Source organism: Lacerta agilis, chromosome 11 (genome assembly GCF_009819535.1).
Source record: "Lacerta agilis isolate rLacAgi1 chromosome 11, rLacAgi1.pri, whole genome shotgun sequence".
Lineage (NCBI taxonomy): Eukaryota > Metazoa > Chordata > Lepidosauria > Squamata > Lacertidae > Lacerta > Lacerta agilis.
In genome coordinates this window covers 57,905,495-57,933,367 of record NC_046322.1, presented here as the reverse complement: position 1 = coordinate 57,933,367, position 27,873 = coordinate 57,905,495, and the positions used below count along the sequence as shown (strand labels likewise).

Here is a 27,873-nt window from a genome sequence, read left to right as displayed (position 1 = left end):
ACTGCAGTGTGTTATACGTAGGGCTGCCTCTGGAGATGGTTCGGAAACTTCAGCTGGTTCAGCAGCCAGGTTGCTCACCGGAGCAAGACAGTTTGAGCATATTACACCGATCCTCATCCGACTGCACTGGCTACCAATTAGTAGTCCAGGCCCAATTCAGAGTGCTGGTTTCAACCTATAAAGCCTTAAACGGCTCAGGGGCGCCGTGCTTCCAGGACCACCTTGTTCCATATGAACCTACCCGGACCCTGAGATCATCTTCTGAGGCCCTTCTTTGGGTGCCTCCTTCATGAGAGGCCCAGAGGGTGGCAACACGAGAATGGGCCTTTTCTGCCGTTGCTCCCCATCTGTGGAATGCTCTCCCAAGGAAGGTTCGCCTGGCGCCTTCATTATACACCTTTAGACGCCAGGCAAAATTGTTCCTTTTTTAAACAGGCCTTTGGTTGATCTGATTTACATCCTATGCCCTTTTAAAATGTGTTGCAGGGGGTTATTGGGTTGTTGTTTTTATTTTGATTATGTACTTTTTGGTTTAATAGTCTGATTTTATCCTCTGAACCACCCTGAGACCTGTGGGTATTGTGTGGTATATAAATTCAGTTAATAATAATAATAACAACAAAAACTGATAGCATGTTAAAACCTGGTAACTAATCCTTCTGCCTATGTATAGCTAAAAACTTCTCACCTTAACTGGTTTATCAGTATGTATATTGGGTAGAATCCAACCAAGTAATCCCTTCTGCATAAGGATTAGCACCTTTCTCCCCCGCCCCCACCCTAAATCTGCTCTGGGAGTTCCCCAAACCTCTGGAGCAGATTTGGGGGTGTTGTGGGACATTTGTGGGGGAAGAGGGGGAGATATTTAGTTGTATAAATCCTTATGCTGGTGGAATGAGTTAGTTGGATACCACCCATTTCTTCTTCAATATTGGTGGTGTTACAATAATACCTATCTTCATAAAACTTTCCTCCTAAGTAGTTGGAAATCTATATGATCCATAACAGTTACTGATAATAAATCCTATCTCACTACTGCAGTCATCTATCTACCTATCTACTTTGGAGTCCTCTTTACTGGACATGTAGAGGATTGCATTGATTTGTAGTAATTGCCTGTAAATTTAAATTTGGTTCATAAAATATGAACATTGAAGAAATAAATATATTTGGAGGCAGGGCCCTTCATGACCAAATAGTATGCAATACACTGGCACTGAGAATGAAAAAAACCACAGCTTTTTTTCTTTATATTTCTCACTGGATGCAATTGACAACTCTTAACGGATTAATGGAATAAAAAATGCCTAGGATGATGTTTCAAATCAGTTTTGTAGGAATGTGTAAACCAAGGAGGATTCTTGGAACTTTCTTCTACACCATATTCTAAAAAGCTTTTAAAGCTCTACTTACGTTACTTCTCATTATAAGCTGCTGCCCACCCCCACATGTCTGTTGGTTTGTTTGACTTATCCCCATATTTTGTTTATACATAGGTGTTCCTTCAAGTGTCTCGTCTTACTGGAGGTATTGAAAAGCCAATTCTTCGTTTGGAGATTTATAGTTTAGGCACTGAGCTTAAGCTAAGAACATATGATATGGCAGCCACTGCTTTTCTTAAAGAGATTTGTTTAATGTGTCCAGAATACATGGGTAAGTATTTACCTCTGTGTTAAAATAATTATTAATTAATTGTGGTTGCTATTCAGGTTTCTGCTGGAAAGAGTGGGGGGGGGACCAGTGTAGGGCATAGGAGGATTGGCAGACGACTCTCAGCAAAGGGTTGCTCTTGAATATAGTCCTCCTCCTCCTCAGTTTATTTCTATGCCAGTTTTCCATAGTAAAGCACGCTAGAGCAGCTCACACCAGCGCAGGAAAAAATGCGTAAGTTTCTCTTGTAAGCAGAATAGCATAGACAGCACCAGGTTCAGAACCACCTCCAGACTGTGCACCTGTCCTTTCAGGAGAAGTATTACTCCATTTAGAGTCAGATCTAGACTTTGATTTGGATTGGCAGCTTTCCAAGCCACATTACTTCTGTCATATGCAAATTGAGCCTCGGCTTGAGCCTCATTCTTTCCAGTGTCTCCTTCCCTCAGTATCTGTTCAGGGTTTCGACTGTCCCCTAGAATTACTAGGTGGTGGAAAAGAGAGATAGAGCTGTGCTACTGTCTGCATATTGATAACTCTTCAAGCCCAATCTCCTGATGAGTTATCTCAGTAGTCAAGGGATGGAATAGAACTACAGTGGTACCTTGGTTCTCAAACTTATTCCATTCCGGAAGTCTGTTCCAAAACCAAAGCATTCCAAAACCAAGGCACGCTTTCCCATAGAAAGTAATGCAAATTGGATTAATCTGTTCCAGACTTTTAAAAACAACCCCTAAAACAGAAATTTAACATGAATTTTACTATCTAACGAGACCATTGATCCATAAAATAAAAGCAATAAACCAGGCATGTCCAACTTCAAATAGGCTGTGATCTACCAAGTATCAAAAACTGGCAGTGATCTACCCATTGTCATTGGAAGTACGAGGATCATGCACAGGGTGCGTGTGTGGAAGGAGGGGGTGGACACGGGAGGGGGGAGTTTAAGTGGGGGGGAAGGAAAGGGAGGCAAAAGTTATCCCCCCAGAGCAGCTCGCTCCCCCTCCAATCCAGCCCTTTCTTTCTCCCCCCCCCTAGCCAGCACTCCCCCCCCAAGCAGCTCCCCCCCAAGCCAGCCTTTCTGGATCCCTCCACCCAGCACCCCTTTCTCACCTTCAGGGCTGGCACGAGTAGCACATCGCCCAATTCTTGGAAGGTGCAAGCGGGGTGGGTGGGGCTGTTCTTCCCTTGCCCTGACAGTTACAAACACCAGTTACAACCGCCAGTGTGTGGCACTAAAAACGGAAGTGTGGTACTCAAATTGGAGCACGTTCGGCACTGCTTCCCGGTTTGCAGTGTTCGAGTTACAAGTTGTTCACCTACTAAGGTGTTCGAGAACCAAGGTACCACTGTACTTAATCTCAGGGCCATGGGTTTGAGCCCCATGTTGGGCAAAAGATCCCTGCAATACAGGGGATTGGACTAGATGACCATTGTGGTCCCTTCCAACTCTACAATTCTATGATTCTACCCCAGCAGCACCTCCTGGGTGTATCCCAACAGAAAGGACTGGAACATCTGCAATATGATGGGTGTCATGCTGTGGTGAATATCCTGCCAGCACAAGCACTGCATCTTGCCAGGCAGAATTATCCCCACTCATTCTCCTGTGTGCTGTTGTGGGAATTCTCCCAATGGGCCCCCCCCCCTGTCTATTTCTGGGGACACGGGGGAAGGTGAGAGGGGAAAGCGCAGTTATCCTCATGCAGGACTTGGGCTTACAGGACTCATTAGGTGACTGCTGCCCTATGCCTCAGTCTCTGATCCTGGAGAAGATAGGCCAGCAGGACACCTAGGTCAGTGGTTTTGGGGGCTGCTGACTAGTACAAGAGAACTAGTTGTGTGAATGCACACTCCTCTTATCAGTTCCTTTCCATAAGTAATCCACCAAGACACCCACTACCATTTGTATCCTCAATCCAGACTGGAATGGAACTAAATAATCAATATCATCCAATACTGCTCAGAGCTGACTCAGCATTATCTGCTTTAAGACCTTGCTCAGAAATGTTAGATTTGAAATTTGGTTATAATTCTCCAAAGCCAAGAAATCTAGACTTGGCTTCTTCAACAGGAATTCCACTCCTGCCTCTTTAAGGACTGCCATAACTACCAAGTATTTAATGAGGCACTGGCAACTTCTGATAGTCATATTGTAAATCCATCCTTAGCAGATTTTGATAGGAGAGTCAAGGATCTAAAGAGCATTTTGTTGGCCTAAGTCCTCTAAGCATCCGGGAAACATCCCCAGGCTTTGGTTGAACCCTAATGATTTTCAAAATATTTGCATATCCTAGGCCAGCAAAACATTACTTATGTTGTAACAATATATGTTAAAACTAATTATAGAAATGATCTTCCAATCTCATGATGATTAAATAATATATTGAGATCCTGTTCTGTCACTATTTATTGTTCTGGCAACATAACTTTGAAAATACAATAAGTAACTCCAGTGAGTATGTCATTTTGGCTATACTGTTCTTTGTTTTTTAGATGATAAAAATAAGCCAGTTTACCTCATTTCAACACTGGATAATTTAATTGATGATCTTCTAGCCATTGAATATGTAAAGGTAAGTGTGCTGTGCTGAGGGGAAGATAGAATTTTTTTCCTTAACCATAATACTGATGTGTTTTAAATACAATTTAAATTGTCAAATACAGTGGTACCTCGCAAGACGAATGCCTCGCAAAACGAAAAACCCGCTAGACGAAAGGGTTTTGCGATTTTTTAGGTGACTCGCAAAACGAATTTTTTAATGGCCGTGACTCGCAAAACGAAGCATTCATCTTGCGCGGTACCACTGTAAGAAAAAGCCGGAACCTGCTGCTGCAAGGAGAGCGGCAGCGGGAACCGGAAGCGGCAGCTGCCTCCTCCCACCGCCGAGGCTCACAAGTTCCAAGGTGGAGCAGCCGAGCCTGCCCTCGGCTCCCCGCAAACCCCAGAACACTCACCGCTCCAGGAGGGAGGAGGTAGGTCCGGCACCATTTTAGCCTCGGCTTCTCCCTTACTGCGGCCCCTGCTCCCCACACCCAGCTTTCTCCTGCTGCCGCCGCTCACTCACCGCTCTCGCCGCCCTTCTTGGCTGTGGCTTGGGGAGAGCGAGGGAAGACCCAACTGCCTCTCCTTCTCTGTCGCCGCTGCCTCCTTCGTTTCCCGCCATGGCTGAGGCTCCGGCCAGGGCCGCTTCTCCGCCCTGCTGCGGGCGGGTGGCCGCGCCCCTTTGCGCCTCGTCGCCCGGAGGAGACCTGCTCAGCCTGCTGGAGGCTGGCGGCGGCAGCGGAGAGAGCTTCGAGGCCCTCCCCGCTCCTCTCCCCGCTGCCGATCGCGCACCCCGCTTGCTCTCCTTGCTCTCCCCGCTGCGGATCGTGCTCCCCCCACTTGCTCTCCTGGCTTCCCCCGCTGCGGATCGTGCTCCCCGCTTGCTCTCCTGGCTTCCCCCGCTGCGGATCGTGCTCCTCACTTGCTATCCCTGCTTACCGATCGCGGTTCGCCCTCCCCACTCCTCTCCCCGCTTGCCGCTCGCCCTCCTCGCTTGCTATCCCTGCTTACCGATCGCCGTTCGTCCTCCCCACTCCTCTCCCCGCTTGCCGCTCGCCCCCCTCGCTTGCTATCCCTGCTTACCGATCGCCGTTTGTCCTCCCCACTCCTCTCCCCGCTTGCCGCTCGCCCTCCTTGCTTGCTCTCCCCGCTCGCAGGCAGGAGGCTCTGGCTGGGCCCAGCCAGGCCCAAACCCTCCCACGAAATTTCCGCAAGACGAAAAGACTTGCGGAACGAATTAATTTCATCTTGCGAGGCACCACTGTAATCGTAATTATCTAAAAACCTAGAGACCTGATCCTGTTTGCTGTTTTAGCAAATGAACATTAGTTTCGGCACTCCATCTCAGAAGCAATGCTGTAGAGTGGAAAATGTACAAAAAAAAGGGCAGCTGGAGGGGGGGGAATGACTCTGGGGAGGATACCATTGATGTATGATGTGGATATACTTTCTTCTCTCCATTTACACTAGAACTCGAGGTCATTTAGTGAAATGTATTTATTTAAATTATTTTCATCCCACTCTTCAGCAAAGGGGGGGGGAGGCCCCCAGAGTAGCTTCCATATATCAGTAATACGACAGGACAGACAGAAGAGAGTATCATTTCACCTAAGACATTAATTTATGCATAATTATGTCACAAGATGTGGTGATGACCATAGTTCTAGATAGTTTTAAAGTGAGATTAAATAAATTTATGAAGAATGGCTAAACGGAGCTTCCATGTTCATTAGCCATGTGCCTCTGGAAGGCAAATGACAAGGGGTGCTATTTTTCTTGCCTTTCGTTTTTGCTATGCACTTCCCAGTGGCTGACTATGGTTGAAGACAGAATGCTGGATTAGATGGGCTCTTGATCAAGTCTAGCAGGACATAGTATTTATGTTACTATGTTAGTATCAGAACAGATACAGAGGAGCAGATGTAACAGCATTATCTGTATTTCTGGGTAGAGCTAGGTTGTATGGTATGTAGTGTTTTCTCATTTTAACTATATTTATTTACTTTCTGAGAACAGGCAGATATTAATGCCCCAGATCTGAAAACTACTTATAAGAATGTGGTACAGCTAATAAAGGTAATAATGATGGCTTATTTTTGTAATTTTTGCTATGTCTAGGAAGTTGCATTTAAAACATATTCTTACTAAGATTACTTTGTTGTTAGGTTACTTTTTCTTCTATAGATATCCATTTACACACAGAAGCACTTATGAGTACCATGAATTTCCTAAATAATCTTCTTCCGAAACAAGAGACAAGTACAGTAGAGATCGTCCAGGAAAAAGAAGAAAAGAAGGAAGTTCTTAAGAAATTGAGTAAGGTCTTTCAGTCTCAAACTCTTGTATTGCTAACTTTCTTCCAGCATCTTTTTAAAAAGTGCATGCAGGAAAGTGTTTCAGGCTAAATGGTTGTCTTTTCAAATCCCTCTGGATGATAGCAAATGAAAATTGTGAGTCATGTTCATTTGCCCAAACCCTAATCTAAAAATAATTCTCGAGTTTCTGTATAGAGTGGTGGTGGAAGAGGAATGTGCTTTAAACATGGTACTTAAGAATTAATAAAGTGCACATTGAGGCATTTTATGAGTTACTCTGATAGTGTAAGCATTACTGAAGTGTATTGCCTACACTTCAGGAGAACTTTGTTCCTTCTTATTTCCATGTGTTACTTGAAGGAAGTTTAGTTTGAAGAAATCTCTCATGTATAAAGTTGCATTTTGCCAAATCTACAGTCCTTAACTAAAACAGTTGGATGGCACCTCGTATGCCTCCTTCTGGCAGCTCTGGCTTGTGCTCTGCTTTCCTTTGACTCACACCAGCAAAGCTGAGGGAGCGGAGTCCTGTCATCTGGGCAGCCCAGGACCTCCATACACACTGCCCAGGCTTGCACCTCAGAGAGGTCATTTCAGTGCTGCTAACACAGTGGTTTGACTTCACCCCGGAGGCACACTCCATTGTCTCTCAAGACAGATGGATGCCAACAGCACTGTCTTACTCAGCTTTGGAATCCTAGTATGTACTGAGGATTAGAGAAAACGTAAGAAATGAACAGCCCTTTCACTGCTTATGTAGCCTTGCCTGTGTCAAGTCATGTCCTGAGGAAGGAAGCATAAAGACATTATTTCTTGGTAATATTTAGTCATAAAGTTTTCTGTTAACTTGAAGGATACTGCTTTAACTCTAATGGCATGTTGCACAAGAAAATAAAATAAACCAATCTGTAGATCTACTACTTTCATTGTGCACTCTGTGTCTTTGTACAACTGTGATCCTCGTTGGAATTCAGATCTCTAATTCCAAAAATAACATTTTTGCTTTTAACTTACCCATAGCTTCAAAAAAGTCAAAGTATGAAGATGTTTGTGATCTCCATGTTTGTGCAGACATGTCCTGTTTACGCATTTTTATAAGAGAACAAAAAAACTGGATATCTGAAATCCGCATTGAAGGTAAGACTAAAATGCCAATTGCAATATTTAAAGGTTACTAGAACCCAGAGGAAGTATCTTGAAGATTGTGTCATATTAGATTTGTTAATTAATACTGTTAAATTTAGGTCTTGATAGCCAGGTGATGATGAAGAAAGAAACAACTGAAGTATCAGCAAACTTAAAGAATATCGTTATTTTGGATTGTGATGAGGCAGCACTGCATAAAAAGGTATGTGTGTTCATTTAGAGGGCATGCTAGGCTGTGTACAGAAAGCAGTGTACTTGCAATATAAATATTATGCTTCAGCCTCGTTTAATGATAATGACTTTAATCATCTCTTGCTTTTCCTCATGCTTGGTGTGGTTTCTGGGTGTATGTTTTATACCAAAGAGTGTGGACAAAAAAGTCTGTTAACTTAAACTGAAGCCCTTCAGCAAAGGTCTTACTTTGTGACTGGCACACATATATTGTATTGAATAGTGTGCTGTAGAGAAAAGACATAGGGTTGGATTATGTAATGGGGACACATAGTTCCAGAGCCGTCTTAAGGGGATCTGCCGCCCTGGCGCGGCTATCCCTCCGGCGCCCCCGCCATGCCGCCTCTCCGCCGCCTCCCTCCCGCGCTTGCCGCCCCTTGGGAGGGGGGTGGGCGAGCGGGGGATGAGGGGCGTGGCGCTGGAGCGGCGCGGGGCTCTGCGCGCCCTTCCAGCGCTTCCGGGATGGGAGGCGAGGGCGGCCGGCTCGCGCTCCCGCGCGCAGCCGGGCAGCTCGCGCTCCCGCGCAGCTGGACGGCACGGCGCTGCTGGGCAGCTCGCGCTGCATCGGGCGGGCGGCCGGCTGCGCGCAGAGCGCGAGCTGCCCGGCTGCGCGCAGGAGCGCGAGCTGGCTGCCCTCGCCTCCCGTCCCGGAAGCGCTGGAAGGGCGCGCAGAGCTCCTGTGCTCTGCTGGGCAGCCAGAGGGCGTGGTGTGGCCGGCCAGCTCCCTTGCCGGGAGTCAGAGGGCGCTGCCGGCAGGCGCTGCCAGCGGGGCTGGAGGGCGTAGGTGCCCTCCAGGCCATTGCGCCCTGGTGCGCCGCGCCACCAGCCCCAATGGATGAGACGGCTCTGCATAGTTCTTGCCAACCTTTTCCCCTATGTTCCCCAAATATCTGCTCCTGGAGGGTTGGTGAGAGGTGTCATAGCAGGGAAAGGGAACTGGCAGACGTTGTCTGTTCCACCAACACTTCCAGTGAAGGACACCTGTGCTTTATCCAAGCCCCTTGTGTGAACAGAAAGACTCCTTCCATTAATGTAAGAATACCTTTGGATGCAGCACATTACCTTTATTTTGTGCACACCTTGTAAATATTATACTCTTAACATTGAACACTTTTTTCTGTTCCAAGGCTCTATATATTACAGGCAAAGAGGTCTTCAGTTTCAAAATGGTGACGTACATGTATGCTACAGATGACATTTCGTATACTGATATGGAAGCTGTTGACAGCCAGGTTTACTTAACTGTTGGATGCATTCAGATTGTTTTTGTCAACAAATTTGTCTCTGCTATTTTGGTAAGCTTCCTTTTTGTTTTAGAAAATACAATAAGGTGAAGAGATTGTTTTACTTAACTTATAGTGGGAGCAATGGTGTACTGGAAGAGTAGTGCACCCCTGGGATTTTTTTTCAAAGTAGGTGCAATGATGCCATTAGTTGGAGTGGTAGAGTGACTGACTCTCTTTGCTCTGGCAAGTGAAGAAGATGATAGAGAAGTTCTCAAATTTTGTTTCTAGCTTATTGGCATAAACGAAGTGAGGGAATGGGTCCAATTTCCTAATCTATGACTTCCGTCTGATCCTTATAAATTGGTTATTAAGCTATGTATGGCTGCTAATTGGTGTACACAAGTTTGTATAAATACGTACATTTTTGTACTGTCATTGGGGTGTATGGCTGTGCAGTGAACATGGCTGTGTGACTGTCATGATGAGCTGTACCTTAAAATTTACCACTACACCACGGATTGGGAGATCCATTTCTGTTTCTCCTAGCTCATTTAATTGAAATTAAATATGAAACCACAGGATCCAGGTGCTCTTAGAGGAAACAGGTTGAGGTTTAGGCCCAGTTTTGGCACAGAAACTGCTTTGGTAGCCCTGTATGATGACCTCTGTCAGAAGAGAGACAGGTGAAATACGTCCCTGTTAATTCTCTTCGACCTCTCACTGGCTTTCAATATCATCAACCATGGTACCCTTCTAGAGGATCTGTCCGACTTAGGGGTGGTTGGCACCACTTTGCGGTGGTTCCAATCCTACTTGGCCTGGTTGTTTCCAGAGCATGATGCTTAGGATGTGCTCTTCGACCCCATGGAATCTTCAGTGTTGGATTCCTCAGGGTTTGATTTTTAAGCCCTTTTCTGTTTGTTTAACATCTACATGAAACCACTTGACTGGGGTTACCGGTATATGGAGTTTCAGAGTACGCTGTCAGCAATATGCTGATGGCACACAGTTCTACTTCTTTACATTTGCTGATGAGGCATTGGATGTGCTGGACCATTGTATTGCCTCGGTTATGGCCTGGATGAGAGCCAACAAAATGAAGCTCAACCCAAATAAGACTGAGGCACTGCTAGGGGGTGGTTCTGTATGCCAGATGGATGGGAGGTTGCCTGCTCTTGATGCAGTTACACTCCCTCTGAAGGAGCAGGTACATAGCTTGTGGGTATTTCTAGATCCCTTGCTACTGCTTGAGGCTCAGTTGGCCTCAGTAGTGTGGAGTGCCTTCCATCAGCTTTGCTGGTGGCTCAGCAGTGCTCCTATCTGGACAGGGATAGTCTAACTTCTGTCATATATGCTCTGGTAAACTCTAACTTAGATTAGTCCATGGGTAGGCAAACTAAGGCCCGGAGGCCGGATCCGGCCCAATCGCCTTCTAAATCCAGCCTGTGGATGGTCCAGGAATCAGCATGTTTTTACATGAGTAGAATGTGCCCTTTTATTTAAAATGCATCTCTGGGTTATTTGTGGGGCATAGGAATTCATTCTTTTTTCCTTTCAAAATATAGTCCAGCCCGCAATAAGGTCTGAGGGACAGTGGACTGGCCCCCTGCTGAAAAAGTTTGCTGACCCCTGGATTAGTCCAACATATTTGCCTTTGAAGACAGTTCAGAAACTGGTGCAGAATTTGACTGCCAGGTTGCTCAGCAGGCCTAGATGGTTTGAGCATATTACACTGATCCTGGTCTGATTGCATTGGCTGCCAAAAAAATAGATTCGAACTCAATTCAAAGTGCTGGTTTTGATCTATAAAATGTTTTGGCTTGGCACCTAAAGATATATAATGAGGGCACCAGGCAAAAGCGTTTCTCTATAACTAGGCCTTTATCAACATTCTATGGCCTTTTAAATGTGTTTGTTGGAGGGGCGTTATTGGTCTATTTTTGTTTCTGTTTTATTCTATATTATGTGTTTCCATTTTGTTTTTATGTTGTGAACTGGCTTATGATCTTTGGATGAAGAGCACTATACAGTTAATAAATAGTAATAAAATAAATAATATTCAATAACTTATTTTACCGGTATGTTGTATCCCAGCACTAGTTAAGGTATTATTCAAACTAGAGTTGGGTTTTCAAATTTACGCTTGATGTTTATATTCATTTGAGCCACATTGATATCTAGCAAAACCTTGGGATTAAAATTAACAAAAATATGTCAATATCAGTGAAAGTATGCTTTCCTAGTTGTTTTGCAATGCTTAGATAATTCTTTGTTTAAAAAGAGGTATAATTTTGTTATAACTTAAACCAAATTGGCCTATGGTGATAGAAAACTAAAACTGGAAGTCAGCCTCTGAGACAAATGTGATATTTCAATACCTTGTATAATGTTGCCACATGGTTATAGCTTTTTCCCTTTTTATGTTTTGTCTATGTAACAAGGAACTATATAATGCATTTTATTTTCTCTCTTCTACTCTAAACATGTTTATTGCTCAACTGTGCGGAAGAAGGAAATAGACATAGAGAACAACACAGATAATTTGTAATGCATAATGAACAAACTGATGCATAAATGATGTATTCTTGTGACTGTTATCCTCATCTGTTGCTGATTTCCTGTCCCCTTTCTAGGCTTTTGTAAACAATTTTCAGGCAGCAAAAGAAGCAATTACTGAAGCCACTGTTCAAGCTGCTGAGAAAGCAGCTACTGGTGTAAAGGAATTGGCTCAACAAAGTTCCAGAATGGCACTGGACATTAATATTAAAGCACCAGTTGTCCTAATCCCACAGTCGGCAAGATCTACTGATGTTATAGTTGCTGATTTTGGGTTGATCACCATAAAGAATGAATTCCTTCTCATTAAAACGTCACTACGATATAGTGTCCCACCTATTCTTGATTGTATACATGTGAAACTGAGTGACCTAAAGTTGTACAGGTAATATATAAAGATGATTTTGTAATGATTTCTTCTAAATTAAGTTGTCAAAAGTAACAGAACTGAAGAAAATGTACTAAGTAAACACTATATTCTACTTAAAAACCAAAGTTTTAATTTTGCTAACTAATGTTCTTAAAGAGAGAAGTTTCTTCCATTAGATGGAGCTACTGAGGTCATCTGGAGGTTTAGGATGAGGTGTCATCAGTGTGCAATGACATTGAACTTTTTTTCTAATTTATATGAGGCCTTTTTATCTAATTTATATGAGGCAGCAGTACTAAATTAGTGCTTGGATGTCATGTAGTTGGCTGGATGAGGGCCAATAAACTCAATTTCAATGCAGGTACTGTTAGTAGTGAAGGTAAACCAAAGTGTGTAAGTTGCATTACTGAGATGATGATGATGATGATTTACACCCCGCCCATCTGGCTGGGTTTCCCCAGCCACTCTGGGCGGCTTCCAACAGAATATTAAAATACAATAATCTATTAAACATTAAAAGCTTCCCTAAGCAGGGCTGCCTTCAGATGTCTTCTAAGAGTCTGGTAGTTGTTTTTCTCTTTGACATCTGGTGGGAGGGCATTCCACAGAAAAGTGTGAAACCTTTGTTTCCTTCATACACTGAAAAGAGAAGCACAGGGTGCTAGATTTAATCTACAGTGATGTGTGTGGTCCACTCCAGTGACATAGCTTGAAGGGTGAGGCTGGGGGGCTGTGGCCTCAAGCATGTTTTTTTGAGGAGGTGCAGTGAAGCACCCCCACAACAAGCTCCCTCATCAAGGCAGGAGCTGCAGGGAGGGAAGCTGCACCCTGGCTTTCGGGGCCTGGATCCAGCTTCCTTGCACGGTGGCCCAGCGCTGCCAGCTGGCTGCAGCTCCACTCCCGAGTCAGGCCTAACCCAGGGGTGGAAGTGGAGGAGAGGCGGCGGCAGCAGCACCCCTCTCTTCCAGTGGGCTCTGGCATGTCAGTGCACCTCCTACGCTACTTTCTAAGGTTGGGATTAGAAAGTCCAAGCCCAGCCATGCAGGGCTGCAAGGATGCCATGTGTACGCCCAGATGGGTGGGGTATAAATAATAAATTAATTTATTATTATTATTATTATTATTATTATTATTAATCCCCTGAAGCAGTGGCGAGGGCTAGGTTGGTACGGCCACAGTTGGCTTCCTCCGTGCCTGCCCGCTGCATGCCCCATGCACCCAACCCTGGGCGGTGGTAGCATACAGTTCACTGGTGGTCCTCTTAATCCTGTGTAATGCGAAAAATGACCCCTCTTGCCAAACTTTGGTCCAGGTGATCCCCCATCCAACAGCTTATAGATACGTTGTTCATCTGTGTGGTTCAGTTGTGCTTACTCTTTCCCTGAAGTAACAGATTTGTAATCTGGGTGTTACATGAACTGGTTTTTTCACTAGGTGATAATAATAATAATAATAATAATAATAATAATAATAATAATAATAATTTATTTGTACCCCGCCCATCTGGCTGGGTCTCCCCAGCCACTCTGGGCGGCTTCCACCAAACATTAAAATACATTTAAAATATCACAGTTTAAAAACTTCCCTAAACAGGGCTGCCTTCAGGTGTTTTCTGAATGTCAGGTAGTTGTTTATTCCCTTGACTTCTGATGGGAGGGCGTTCCACAGGGCGGGTGCCACTACCGAGAAGGCCCTCTGCCTGGTTCCCTGTAGTTTTGCTTCTCGCAGTGAGGGAACCGACAGAAGGCCCTCGGCGCTGGATCTCAGTGTCCGGGCTGAATGATGGGGGTGGAGATGCTCCTTCAGGTATACAGGACCGAGGCCGTTTAGGGCTTTAAAGGTCATTTTAACAACTTAGGCTAGTGTACCAGCTGTGACCCACTTTGAACAAAGATAGTCTAGCCTTAATTATCCAAGTTCTTACCTCAGGGTAAGACCACAGTAATGCTTTATACTTGGGTTTGCTTTTAAAGAAACGTGGAAGTGCACCTAGTTCAAAATACAAATGCAACATTGATAACTGGGACCAGGCAGCACTATCATATTGCATATGTGCATTGCCAATTGCACACACCCTTAATCTGATTTCCCTTGTGCTGTCAGGGTCAGTGGGTTGGGTTTAGGCTCCACCTTCTGGTCAAGGCAGGAATGAACACTTTGAAAGTAGAATTCTCCCATCATGCTTTAGTCCGCTTTTCTGCCTTCATTGAACACAGTCATAGTCACTTTAAGCTTGATTGTTATTTCTTATCAGGCCTGATACTCTCTGTCTTGTTATTCACTTTGGCTTCACCTCTTATAATTTTGATTGATTTCTGCAGTTTTTATAAGTTCCTGGTTTTTCTCATGTTCCCTTTGACCTTTTAGTGCTTTTTGCTTCTCCTCAATCCATTTCCTCCCCTCTAAAAAACCCCATTTTAAAAAAGTTTTCCTTGTTTTCTGCCTATATTTATCCTCATCCTTTCTCTGTATTCTTGGCTGTTTGATTTGAGGAAGGAAGAGGAAGGGTGTGGATTTTTGGCCTATTCTGGGCTGAAGGAAGAAAAAATGTGCAGTTTAAAATCACGCGCTTTGGAAGCTAGTCTATGTACACATCTTTATGTATCTATATGTATACTATGTATACATCTAGTCTACGTAGGTTAGATTGCTGCAGCGTGCTTTATAAAAAGTTACCCTTGTAGACTGCTAGGAAACTTAAGCCAGATTGCTGATTGGAATTCTACCCTTTTAACTCCAGTTTTGGCAAAATCACTGGTTTTCAATTCATTTCTGAGTCCAATTTAAAGTGCTGGTTTTGACCTGTAAATCTTAATATGGCTTAAGAGCTTGATACTCAGTGGAACAACTCTCCGGACATAAACCTACCCAGATTTTAAGTTCACTATCTGAGACAATTTTCTGGTTACCCCCTGACAGAACTTTGGAGGGTAGATAAATGGGAGAGAGCCTTTTTTGTTGTGGCCTTTAGTCTATGGCATGCTCTCCTCAGTGACACTCACTTCGTGTAAAATCAATGTGTTTTGAGTGCCATCTGATGACCCAGAGCAGATAGAAGGGAGGAGATAGATAAACAATGAAGTGGGAAAGGATAGCAAATGGGACTTCTTTATTCTTTTCTTTTTAAAAAAATTAAAAAATGAAGCTGGAATGGCAAAACAATCCAATAACACTTTCACTGATAATGACAATTAGTGAGATAAAATGCTGAGGAAAAAACTGACGGAACACACAGAAGAGAAAAAGTTACAGAAGTCTCAAAGAATAAAGCAAGCAAGCACAGGCAAATGCTGTCACCACACCAACATTTGTTAAACAAACACATACACAGTTATGTAAGGGAAAGGACCCCTGGACAGTTAAGTCCAGTCAAAGGCGACTATGGGGTGCAGTGCTCATCTCACTTCAGGCCGAGGGAGCCAGCGTTTGTCTACAGGCAGCTTTCAAAGTCATGTTGCCAACATGACTAAACCACTCCCTGTGCAACAGAACAGTGTGACAAGTGCCAGAGCGCACGGAAATGCTGTTTCTCTTCCTGCCACAGTGATACCTATTTATCTACTTGCACTGGTGTGCTTTTAAACCGCTAAGTTGGCAGAAGCTGGGACAGAACAACGGGAGCTCATCCTGTCGCGTGGATTCGAACATCCCACCTTCTGATCAGCAAGCCCAAGAGACTCAGTGGTTTAGACCACAGCACCACCCACATTCCCTTTACCTTAGCCACAGCTATGTACAAGCCTCAGAAGTAGAAGACAAGAAAAAGGCACCTTCTAAGGTCCACTGCAAGTGAACACAGGAACAGAAGGAAATTATAGTCAATGAGGACAAAATAGCTTCAGATTTAACAGATCAGATTCAGTATTAAAATAATAATCTAAAACAGGCTGTTCATCTGATAATTGGCAGGCACTAAAGTAACATAATCACAAGCACTTGGCTAGCCTTCCTGCAGAAAGCATTCCACAACTGGGTGACAACTGAGATGGGTCCTTTCTTCAGTAACTCCACCTGCTGCATTCCGGATGGTGGGGTAACCTGGAGGAGGCCTTTGATGAAGATCTTAGTTCAAAGCTGTGATGGACTCTCAGTGTCAAAAGAACTTCAGATAGGGCCTGGAAAAGTATTATTGGTACCTAACTCAAATATAGGATGTGGCTCTACCAGCCCTACTAGCCAAAGGGAAATAGTATGGTTGGTATCTACCTGAAGGGTAGCTTTCCTTTGACTTAGCAGGGCTGCTAGGGTTGCACCATAATTTAGTTGACTCTGGAATGAAACCTGGGCCACCAGTGGAAGCTGGTGTACTCCACACCATGAGGCAGTCTGCCTCAGATGGCAGTAATTTATTCAGGAAAACTTCAAAGTTATGCACCTGGTGCTTCATAGAGAGAGTAACCCTGTCTAGAACAGGCTTAACAACTCATCTAGTTAGAGGTACTACTCTTTAAATACTATCTCAATCTTTTCTTTATTGAAGCCTATATACAGTTTATAAAATATTATATACTCCATGAAGCAAGTACATAAGATAATAATAATAATAATATTAATTAAATAATTAATTAATTAAATAATAAAAACTTCAGTTTATTGCAAGAATCAGGCACACTGGATCAGCACGTCCATCTCCCTTGCAGAAGAATAAAAGGAGAAATAGATCAGTGTATCATCAAGATGCTAATGGCAGCACACTCCAAAGCTCCAGATGACTCCATTCAGTGGTTTCATGTACTTGTAGATTTAGTACTGAAAACCATTCTGTGTTTCTGTTTGAAAGATGGGATAGAAATTTCAATAATAAAACAAATCAATAAAAATATATCCACTCCAAATGAATATCCAGCATTGTCCTACATAGAGTATATTGTTGGATGTTTACACAGGTACAAAACACTTAATGAAGTATTTCATCAAAGCTGCAATCCTGAGCCCATTTGCAGGTATTGCAGTCCTAAATTTTTATATTTATATTTATATTCCACCTTTTCCCTGACAGGCACAAGGCAGCTTACAGCTAAAATGGAAACAGTCTAAGAACAGAAAATAATAATAATAATAATAATAATAATAATAATAATAATAATAATAATAATAATAAACAATTAAACTTGAATGCAGCCTTGTGATTATTATTATTATTATTATTATTATTATTATTATTATTATACCACCCTTCATCCGAAGATCACAGGGTGGTTCAAAAAATGAAAATACAAAATGAAAACACAAAATCCAAAATAAAGCAAAACAAACCAATAACCCCTTTCCCTTAGAAACATTTAAATGGCCATAGAATGTCAATCAGCCAAACACCTGGTTGAAGAGAAACTTTAATTGGATTGTGACTATTTTTTCGTTTTTATTTACAGATCAAGTTGTATAAGTGGTTTATTGCAAAACGAAATACAGCTGCTGCAACCATTAAATCTTGAAGTTAGTGTTGAACGCAATTTAGCAGCTCTCTGGTATCATGAAATTCCTGACATTAAAATATTTGGACGTCTCAAGCCAATGAATGTAAGTTCTTAGTTGCAAAGATGTATATTCTTGCAACTATTGTCAATATGAATAGGAATTAAATGCAAGTTTTACCCCTGTCATTTCATATATCCCAATATTTCTTGCATCTTGTGATTTACAGTAGCAGCATATAGTTTGTGATTTGCTAGACACTCGGCTTTAGATGTTACTTTCTGTGAATGTAAGGAGTCTCTTCCATCTGTTTATAGAACAGAACATTTGAATACAACTCAAAGGTCACCAGCATTTGTTAATTGCTTAATGAACATTGTTGTTTTGTCATCCAGGCATTTGTGGTAGGTTGAGGTGTATTGGATTGTACAGTGGTACCCCGCAAGACGAATGCCTCGCACAACGAAAAACTCGCAAAACGAAAGGGTTTTGCAAGTTTTTAGTTGACTTGTGAGACGAATTCGTCTATGGCCGTGCTTCGCCAGACGAATTCGTCTTGCGCAGTACCACTGTAAGCCGGCACCGGACCGCGCCGCGCCGTGTTTTAAAGCTGCAGCGAGCGAACAGCAGCACTGCTGTTCGCTTGCTGCAGCCTTAAAGCGTGGCGCGGCTCCGGTGCCGGTCGGAAGGGGCGCCGGCCGATCGCGCCCGCCATCTTGGGTGGACTGCACATGTCCGTACATGCGCAGTCCACCCAAGATGGTGGGCGCGATCGGCCGGCACCCCTTCCGACCGGCGCCCCCAGACTTTCCCCCCCATAGGAACGCATTAATTAAATTTATTGCGTTCCTATGGGAAACGGTGCCTCGCAAGACGAAATTTCCGCAAGACGAAAAGTCTTGCGGAACGAATTAATTTCGTCTTGCAAGGCACCACTGTATTTTTATTGCTCCTGTTGTTTTTGTTTACATGGAATTCATGTTTACTATATATTACTGTTTAATTTTGTTTGTTTTAATGTTCCCCCGGGACCTTTGGGTGAAGGGTGGATTATAAATATGGTAAATAAACAAGGTTTCCATATATGGTAGAAATTTAAATAAGTAAAAACATTAGGTCTTCCAGACCACTTCTGTATATAGCACAAAATAAATAATTAGTGCATCTTTCAGTGTTTGCTTATTCTTGGTCCCAGATTCTACAAGAAGTGTGCTTCATATTTGTATGCTTTCCTCCCTTAATCCTTTTATTGCAGGGAAAACGAGCCATAGAGATAAAATATTCAAATCAATACTCCATTTCAGTTTTATCCATGGACAGGGAAGGGAGTACATGAGCCCAAGATCTGTTCCTGGTTCCGCTGCCCCACCCCCTCATTTTGAGGGCAAAGTATAGTTTGAACAATCCAAGAAATGAGGAGAGGCAGAGCCTCAATTTCAGTTTATCTATTATTTTGAAGTTTGCTGTGTATTCAAGAAATACTTTCTCTGCACAAGCATTTTAATGTAAACATGGAATAAATTTTGATTCCCCCCCCCATGCAGTAGCAATGCATGAAGTGGTGGCAGAGGTGCATTTGCTAGGGCACAGATGGGGCAGGATGGTGATGTTGGAGCCCTCGGTTGTTGGCGACGCGCAAATGCACACACATACCTGGCAGCTGCAGGGTGCTGCCAGCCCAGTAGTCACTACCCTGCTCTATCCCTGCTCTTGTAAATGCAGCACTACTGATGCTGTTCTGCCCTCCTTGTCTGCAGCTGGTGCTCCTATACATGTTGTTGTTGTTGCTGCTGTTATTATTGTTATTATTATTATTATACTTAAGATGAATTTATAATCCTTATTACAAGGAAAAACCTTTTGATTCTAGAGGACCTGTAACATTTAATACAGTTATATATACTCAACCTGCAATTAAGAGTAATTAACTTCTTTTCAAAGCTGATTCTGAGTCAGGATGATATAACAACTATCTTGAGAACACTGAATGAAAATTTAGGGGATAGCTCTATCCCTCCACCTCCTGTACCAGAAAAAAAAGATGTACTAAGCATCCATAGTGGAACAGCAAGTGTTTCCCAGCATTCTGGAGGTATGTGTTTTAAAGCTTAAGCTACAGTTCAATTATCTCTTTCCAATAGAAGAAGTTATTAATTTAATTTAATAGTTACATGAACTATAATTTTTTGTTTTGAGTGAATTTAAATGAATATCTTACACAAAACTCACTTGCAACATTGGGTCTTGATCTACATAGTTTTACTATTTAATTCATAGACAAAATTCTGTAAATAGGTTGGTGAGCAGTATAATCTATAGTTGGTACGCCATGGAGAGTTACACCACTTTTGCTATATTTTGACAGACCCGTATTATATTTCATATATAGAAACCTGCTTATATTCATCTTGGACAGTTTCTTTTGACATCCGTTGTTTACTTCCTTTTTAATGATCCAAACATTCTTTCTCTCATGCCGACACACTGGGCACAGGTGTGTTTACCTCTCTCTAGTGCTTGAAGGCAGGAACATACTCTCATCTCAGGAACTTCTAACTAGTCCATTCCAGGAAACCATCTCAATTACATTACTAAGTTATTGTGCAAGGCAGTAGCTTAGTTATTTTTCCAGCATTTCTGATTTAGCTTGTGTTATTTTTCTGTTAGTTGTGTATGTTCCAGATAGGTGATTTGTTTTGTGTGGCTTGTGTGTGTTTTCCTCCTTTTGTGGGAGGGGATTCCCCTCCCCCTTTCCTGGAGTCATCACTTCACTTTAGTCTGTGATTGTTTCCTTTTGCTAATACTTGCTGGTTGATAGCTTAATTAATTTTCCTGCTGTAATTTCTTCAGTTGGTTTCCCTAGAGTAATTTCTTCTTGAAATGTTTTATTTCCCATAATTGATTGAATAAGATTGGTTTTCCATCAATGATTGAATTTAACAATTAATTCAAGCCCAGTTCTGTGCTTTGACTGAAGGTAAGGCAGATGTTGGGTTATGGTGGGCCCATGAGGCAGTGGTCTTAGCCATAAGGGCATCTTGTGCTGCTTCTACCTTTGTTCTTTCAACACTTATGCCTTGATGATGTCCTAGATCAGGAGTGAGGAACCTCCATCTTATGGGCCAGTCTTGGCACACCAGGGGTTCCAGTTTGACTTGCAAAGCCAAATCACCACTACATCCACCTATCTATCAGCTGACATCACTGATGATGTCAACTGATGGGCAGGAGGACAGGGTTGAATCCTGCATTGGCTATGTGTCCTGCTCCCAGCAGAGAACAGGATTACACAGCCAAGGCATCAGGATTTAATGCCCACTAATCAGCAGTAAAGCGAGATGAGCGCCGCAACCCCAGAGTCGTCCGCTACTGAACTTAACGGTCAGGGGTCCCTTTACCTTTACCTTTAACCAGCAGATGAGTTGAAGTTAATGTGCTTTTTAAAAGCACAGCTCATATACTTTTTTGCAAGCAGGCAAGTGGAAGCAGCAGGATGGTGGGAAGAGTCTCCCCACCCTCCCCTCCACTGCTGCTCCCTTGCTTGCAGGAGAAGCAATGCTTCCACGGAAGCTGCCTTAAAGCACTTCTCAAAACAGCTGTTTGAAGTACCCACATCCTTATAACTATACTTCACAAAAAAGTATGCAGATTGGTGGGCATCATCACTTGCTAACCTTTTTACTCTTAAAGACCAATATGGAATTATTCCAAAAAAAATCATTCTCATCCCTTGCCATGGATGCTCCTTCCCTATCAGTTCCTCTGTACATGGTTTAAGTTTTGGTTCCTCGTGGCAGTGACATCTGCAAGGAGTATGTCTGAGTTGAATGCTCTGTTTGTGGCAAAACACCTGCACACCTTTCTCAAACCAGAGTAGTGCTGAGAATGTACCTTCCTTCATCCGAAAGGTCAGTTCTTCTTCCCATCACCAAGAGGAGCTCATCCTTCCTATCTTTTGCCCTTCCTCTATCCACCACATCAATGTCATGGAATACTTTTAAAAATCTACATTTTTCAGACTTGTCCCTTCAGGCAAACAAATCATTTGTGTCCTTTTTACCATTGAATTACAATAAAGCAGTTGCAGTAGCTGTGGCCTTTTCCACTCACTCTCTTCTTTATTAGGTTTGTAGGTCTACTGCATGGACTAAACTTAGTATGTTTACTCACCATTATAAAATGTTTTTGTGTACATCTGATGAAGTGGCATTTGGGAAGCGAGTACTGCAGAATGTTCTTCCTCTTAGATAACCCCCCTATTGGTTCTGGTCAGCTTTGGAGCATCCCAGCTGGGTCCAGTATGCCAAGGTCCCTTGGGGTTATCTGAAGGGTGTGTCTCCAGTCTGTTATCCTAGACCCAGGGCCACATACTACATGTGCCTAAGCTTTCTGCCATGTTCACATGTTTTGCTTGTGGGTGGGTGCTGTGTATTTCTTACTTATCTAGCTTGGCAAAACATGCTTCCAGAAATGGGCTGCTTAAAAGTTCCTTCAAGACCAGGGGGAACTAAATCCAGTATGGGCCGGACCTGTTGTATGTAAGGAAAACAACCTGAAGAATCCGATAGCCTATACAAAATCAGTTAACTGAATAACCGTTCAGCAGAGTGTTTCATAACTGTCAGCCTGGCAAACTTATTGCTCTGGTGATGGTCATTGATGGCAAGGTTGTTTTATTTACATTCATCTAGTTACATTTCTACTCTTTGAAAATGCAGTGCATTAGAGACTATAACTTTTTTCTTTTTTCTTACTATGATAATTATAATTGTGTCTTATGTTCCTAATGTTTATAGCTGGAATAAGAATAGTGACATCTGCTGTTGTAGAAGCACGTTCCTCAGTTAAGACTAAAACAGTACTGAAATTGGACTTCCAGATTGATTCCCTGACTCTAGTTTTGTACAGTCCAAATTCCAACCAGGTAAAGAAAACATAATTTTCTATAAAATAAACTTGGTGGGTTGGACCCAGATTTTCTGCAACTGGCTAGAGATATGGGAGGAAACAACTACACCTTCAAACCTGGAAAATAATATTTTATAGGTTTCTACTAATGTGGGAGCTAGATGCTGCCCCATGGTGAATCAGGTTTTTATGTCACTGTTAAATCTTCTGCATTGCCAGTTGAGCAGGAATAAAATTTGGGGTTACTGGGAATACTTTGCATGAAATGAGTAGCTCAGTTCTTCAGAGTTTTTAAAAGTTCTAAATTTCTGTGGCATACTTACGAAGGAGCATAGGGTGTGTTTTGCCTAATCCCATGTCCACTGCTCCCATGTAGAGGGAGCATTCCTGTCTATTCTAGGCAGTCTGTAAGAATTACTCATTGATTACCACGATCTGTTTTAAACATTATTCATATGCAAAATATACCCTTAGAAATTAATGAACCTGACTAACTTAGGTTCATTAATTTCAATAGGCCTACTCTGCAAAGCTCTTAGTTACATTCATCCCCATATTTATTTGTTGCCTTTCTCACTGCCTGAGACCGCTAACAACTCCCATCTGTTCCCTTGCCGGCAGAAGCTGCAAATTGCCCGCCCAATTGCCGCAGCGTCAGCCAGTCAACAACACCCATTGACACAGCAACCAATAACACGCACAATACCCGCTGACAGCCACAGCAGCAACCAATAAAATGTCCGCCCTATGCACTGCCCATGTGTAAGACAAGCCCAACTTTTTAACATGATTTCTAAGGGAAAAAACATAGTCTTATACACAGAAAAGTACGGTACATAAAAATTTAATACTATCATCACTTTCCCCCCACTGAGGATTTGTAGTGTCCTCATTACAGTCCTAGATTTGCATTCAGTCATGTTGAGGGAGGGAAGCAGAAGCAGTGTGCAGACAGGTAGGATCTCAGCCTGCATACCAGATGGAGCTGGTAGACAACCGCCCTAGACACAGAATTATCTTGTGCCTTCATGGACAGCTGTATGTCCCAAATGACCCTAGGCTGCAAACCAGGTCCTTCGGTGACACAGTTACCCCATTCAGCATCAGGGAATCTCACACACCTACCTGTCCCCTGTCCCCCAGAAACAGTACTTCTGTCTTGTCAGAATTCAACCACAATCAGTTAACCACCATCCATCATCCAACTGCCTACAGACACTCACAAACAGGACATTCACCACCCTCACTGGTTCTGATTTAAAAGAGAGGTAGAGCTGGATATCATCCACATACTAGTGAACACTGAGCCCAAACCCCATGATGATCTCTCCCAGTGGTTTCATGTAGATGTTGAAATGCATGGGGGAGAGGACAGAGCCTTGAGGCACACCACAATGAGTGCCCAGGAGTCAGAACACTCAGCCTGCCCCCCAACACCACTTTCTGGACATGGCCCAGGAGGAAGGAGCAGAACTGCAGTGGTACCTTGGTTCTCAAACTTAATCAGTTCCGGAAGTCTGTTCCAAAACCAAAGTGTTCCAAAACCAAGGCGTGCTTTCCCATAGAAAGTAATACAAAATGGATTAATCCATTCCAGACTTTTAAAAGCAACCCCTAAAACGGCAATTTAACATGAATTTTACTATCTAACGAGACTGTTAATCCATAAAATGAAAGCAATAATCGACATACTGTACTATAAAATAAATAAGACAGTATTGTAGATTATAAAAATTAAAATTATTTTTTTCTCACCTGCACTGATGATAGTCATTTTTTGGGTGGGGGGCTGTTACCCATTTCTGCAATCACACAAACAATCAGTAGCTGGACTGGGTTCTACACAGTCACAAAAACAAATTAACCAAAAAAGCCTCAAAAACACAAAATAAATAGCAAAAACAAAAGCGCCAAACTTAATCTGTTTCGGATGTCTGTTTGATTTCCAAAATTTTCAAAAACCAAGGTGCAGCTTCTGATTGGTGCCGGCTCCCCGTAAACAATAGCCGACAGCCACATCAGACATTCGGCTTCCAGAAAACTTTCAAAAACTGGAACACTTCCGAGTTTTCAGCGTTTGAGAACCAAGGTGTTTGAGTACCAAGGTACCATTGTACTACATAACAGTGTCCCCAGCTCCCACCCCTCCAGAAGGATACAGTGTCCCCAGCTCCCACCCCTCCAGAAGGATACCATGGTCAATGGTATCAAAAGCCTCTGAAATATCCAGCAGAACCAGGAAACAGCTTTCACCTCTGTCCCTAGCCCACCAGAGATCATTGACCAGCATGACCAAAGCAGTTTTAGTTCCCATGATGGGGCCTGAATCCCGATTGGAAGAAGTCCAAATGATCCACATCCTCCAGGAATGCCTGGAGTTGTTAAGCGTCCACCCACTCAATCACTTTGCTCAGGAATAGAAGGTTTGAGACTAGGCAATAATTGGTTTAATAACCACTTCTTTAAGGGGGTCCAGGAAGACTCCCTTGCAGAGGGAAGCATTCACCACCCCATGGTGCCCATTGCTCAGTCCTGCCTGGCTCACTTTTATGAGCCGGGATGAGCAAGGATCAAGAAGACAGGTGGTGCCTTGGCGCCTGTCCAATACAAGCTAAATGGTCACAATGGAGGGAATGGCAGCAGGTAGGAGAGCAGAGTGAGGGGAGCACAGTCCTAGTAAAAATAAAAATGAACAGAGTGTTGAAGTGTTTTAAAGCGAGCAAGGTTTTTTGTATTGTGACAAAAGCAAGCATATCCCAATAGCGAACTGTTTTCTTCATTGGGTTTTCTTCATAAGTCCTGGCCATTAATGATTATTTTCAAATGGAGCCTTTGCGTGTATCCATTGTACGAACAAGAAGCCATGGGTATACTTTGGTACAACCGCATATATGTTGTGCAAATCACTTGCACAAAAGTTTGTGAAGCAGCACTACCAAGTAAACTCTTTCTGGTTGCAATTCTTTCAGTCCAACTCATTATATGATTTACTAATTAAGTTTTGATCTGATTGCAGTAACAGAATTTGTATTTTTGCAGAAACCTTTTATTTAATTCATGCATTAAACTATGCATTTTCTTTTCAAAGAAGCCTACAAATCAGAGTGAACGAGGTGGTCATTTGAAACTTGCAGAATTTAAACTGTTGTTAATATCAGCTGCTGTCAAAATGTTGTCAGATGGGTCAATGAATGCCTCAGTCAAATTAACAAACTGCACTTTAGATGATAAACGACAGACAGTCCAGAAGGCTACACCAAGGTCGGTTTTTCCTCAATTTTATTTTATCAAATTAAAAGAAAAACAAGTATAAGAATAATAAATTCTAGTTTATGACTTAATAGCGATAGTACATAAAACACACATCCACTTTCATATTGTTAGCATATAGAGTTTGTATGTAGTGGCTGAAATTAACTTTAGTTAATTGAAGTTCTGCTTGGAGCACACCTTTAGCTGAAAGGTATTTTGACTGAGACTTGGTATAAAATAAGAAAGCTTATGTTTACATTCTTGATATGGAAGGAGTTCTATACCCCGAGCTAGCTATCTAGTTGAAGAAACAATAGAAACCATGATTGCCCCTTTGTTCTCAGAAGATAAATTCCTTTCACCTTTAGGTCCAGAGAAGGAGGAGCAGGAAGTTGTAACCTGGATGCAATCTAAGATTTATCCATCTAAACATCAAAAAGAGAGAGAGAAGTCAGAATAGCAATAAATTTACAGGGATAGTCTGGGAATCTGGAGATCCCCTGTTCTTTCTGTCTTAACCCTTCTCAGAAACTGAGTTGAATGCAAACTTCCAGCACTTATTAGTACCAAAGTGGTTATTGTCATTAAGAACACTATTGGGCAATGTAATGCTTTTCTAATTATAGAATTAGCTCTACTAACTTGTCTTTCAGAATGGTAGAAACGAAGCGTGAATCGGAAAAGAAAGTCATGATGGATATATCTTATAAGCAGGCGAGAGATGGCAACACTGTTCTTGACACAGTTGTTAATGAGACATATGTCTGTGCTAGCATAGAATTTCTTCTTACTGTTGCGGATGTATTTCTAAATGCTACTGCTGAAAGTGCCGCTGCGCAGAAAAACTTCAAGCAAACCTTGGCTGTGAAAGAACAAGGTAAGTGATCAGTACCAGAACCTAGTTAATTATAAGCATTTCTGTACTGCCATATCATAAATATCAGAGCAGTGTACAACAGTAAAACATAAAAACTACTAAAAACAAAACACATACTCATTAAAGTGACTGGCTGATCAATTTAAACAGCTGCAAAGGCCTGTTAGCAGTGCTGTTTTTCTAGAAAAAGAGGTACCGGAACTCACCATGAATGCCTCCCTCGTTCTCTTAGAATGGCAATGGAGCCTACCTGAGAAGAGCCAGAACTGAGTTCTGGTGAGTTCCAGCTGAAAAAAAGCCCTGCCTGTTAGCATAAAAAGGTCTTCAAGGGATACCTGAAAGTCTGCCAAATTTCTGCTGGAAGAGTATTCCACAACTGTAGATATGGCCTTAAATGTTACTTTTCTGTCTGTCCTAATAGAATCGCCGTTTATTTGAATTTCTCCCTTCGGTTATAACTTAATAATATAATTTGGTATGTGTTAAACTCACTACATGACACCCCAACCCTTTTATTTTCATGTATTTATACTTTTACATTTTATATATCTTGGAGGAAAACCCAAATCTTTATTTTTAAAGTACCACAAGGCTTATGTATGATAAAAATAATAGGAGATACAAGATATACATATTAATAGTGAGAACGATCTTAAACATTAGGAGGAACTTTCTGACGGTAAGAGTTGTTCAACAGTGAAACAGACTGCCTTAGAAAGTGGTGGACTCTCCTCCATTGGAGGATTTTAATCAGAGGATGGATGGCCATCTATCAGGGATTCCGTAGCTGTAATTTCTGTATTTCAGGGGGTTAGAATAAATGATCCTTTGGGTCTCTTCCAACTCTTCCAACAGTTCTATGATTCTATCTTCAAAGGACTGGTGTTTTGCTGCTAAATTAAAGCTTTCTATAACTTGCTTTTTATAGCTAAATTATGTGATAAAGTTAATTTAAATTTAATTGAATTTAGAGTGAATTTCTAACTATATAGTCTAACCACATCTTATGTGGCAATTGACACCTGAAGCTGACCCATTCTTCTATCCCATTAGAGTTCCCTGCTCTCTGTTCATGTGCTCCTTTTTCCCTCCCTGCTTTCCAAACTTCTTTCCCTCTATGTAGTTTCAGAATAATTAGAAAAAAACAGTATTTTATTTGATAAAAACAAATCTGTTGTGGTGCTGTAGTTTATCCTGACAGTATGGCTTTGGAAAAAATGTTGTTTTCCTCCCAGCTGTCTGAGAACAAATTAGTAGGCTTTTGTAATCTTTGTGTGTATACAGCACATTAAATCAGAAAGGATGACTTGTACTTGCTTTCCGGAAAGTAACCCCATTGTATCCCGTGGGTTTTACCTCTGCATGGCATTGGAATCCCAATCTGT

At 42.4% G+C, this 27,873-nt stretch overlaps 1 protein-coding gene across 4 annotated transcripts in view; it reads left to right on the top strand.

Annotated features, from left to right (window-relative positions):
• Positions 1-27,873, top strand: part of VPS13A (vacuolar protein sorting 13 homolog A) — a 156,220-nt gene that overhangs the window by 68,596 nt on the left and 59,751 nt on the right. For 3 of the 4 annotated variants that reach the window (XM_033163750.1, XM_033163752.1, XM_033163753.1), the window contains exons 26-38: positions 1,497-1,653; positions 4,147-4,226; positions 6,212-6,271; positions 6,361-6,511; positions 7,528-7,644; positions 7,752-7,855; positions 9,012-9,179; positions 11,744-12,051; positions 17,409-17,556; positions 19,393-19,543; positions 22,248-22,375; positions 25,448-25,620; positions 26,265-26,488. In XM_033163750.1, coding sequence (XP_033019641.1) covers positions 1,497-1,653; positions 4,147-4,226; positions 6,212-6,271; positions 6,361-6,511; positions 7,528-7,644; positions 7,752-7,855; positions 9,012-9,179; positions 11,744-12,051; positions 17,409-17,556; positions 19,393-19,543; positions 22,248-22,375; positions 25,448-25,620; positions 26,265-26,488 — 1,969 coding nt within the window. The remainder of the gene's footprint in view (positions 1-1,496; positions 1,654-4,146; positions 4,227-6,211; positions 6,272-6,360; positions 6,512-7,527; positions 7,645-7,751; positions 7,856-9,011; positions 9,180-11,743; positions 12,052-17,408; positions 17,557-19,392; positions 19,544-22,247; positions 22,376-25,447; positions 25,621-26,264; positions 26,489-27,873) is intronic. The other variant, XM_033163751.1, reaches the window with a different exon arrangement.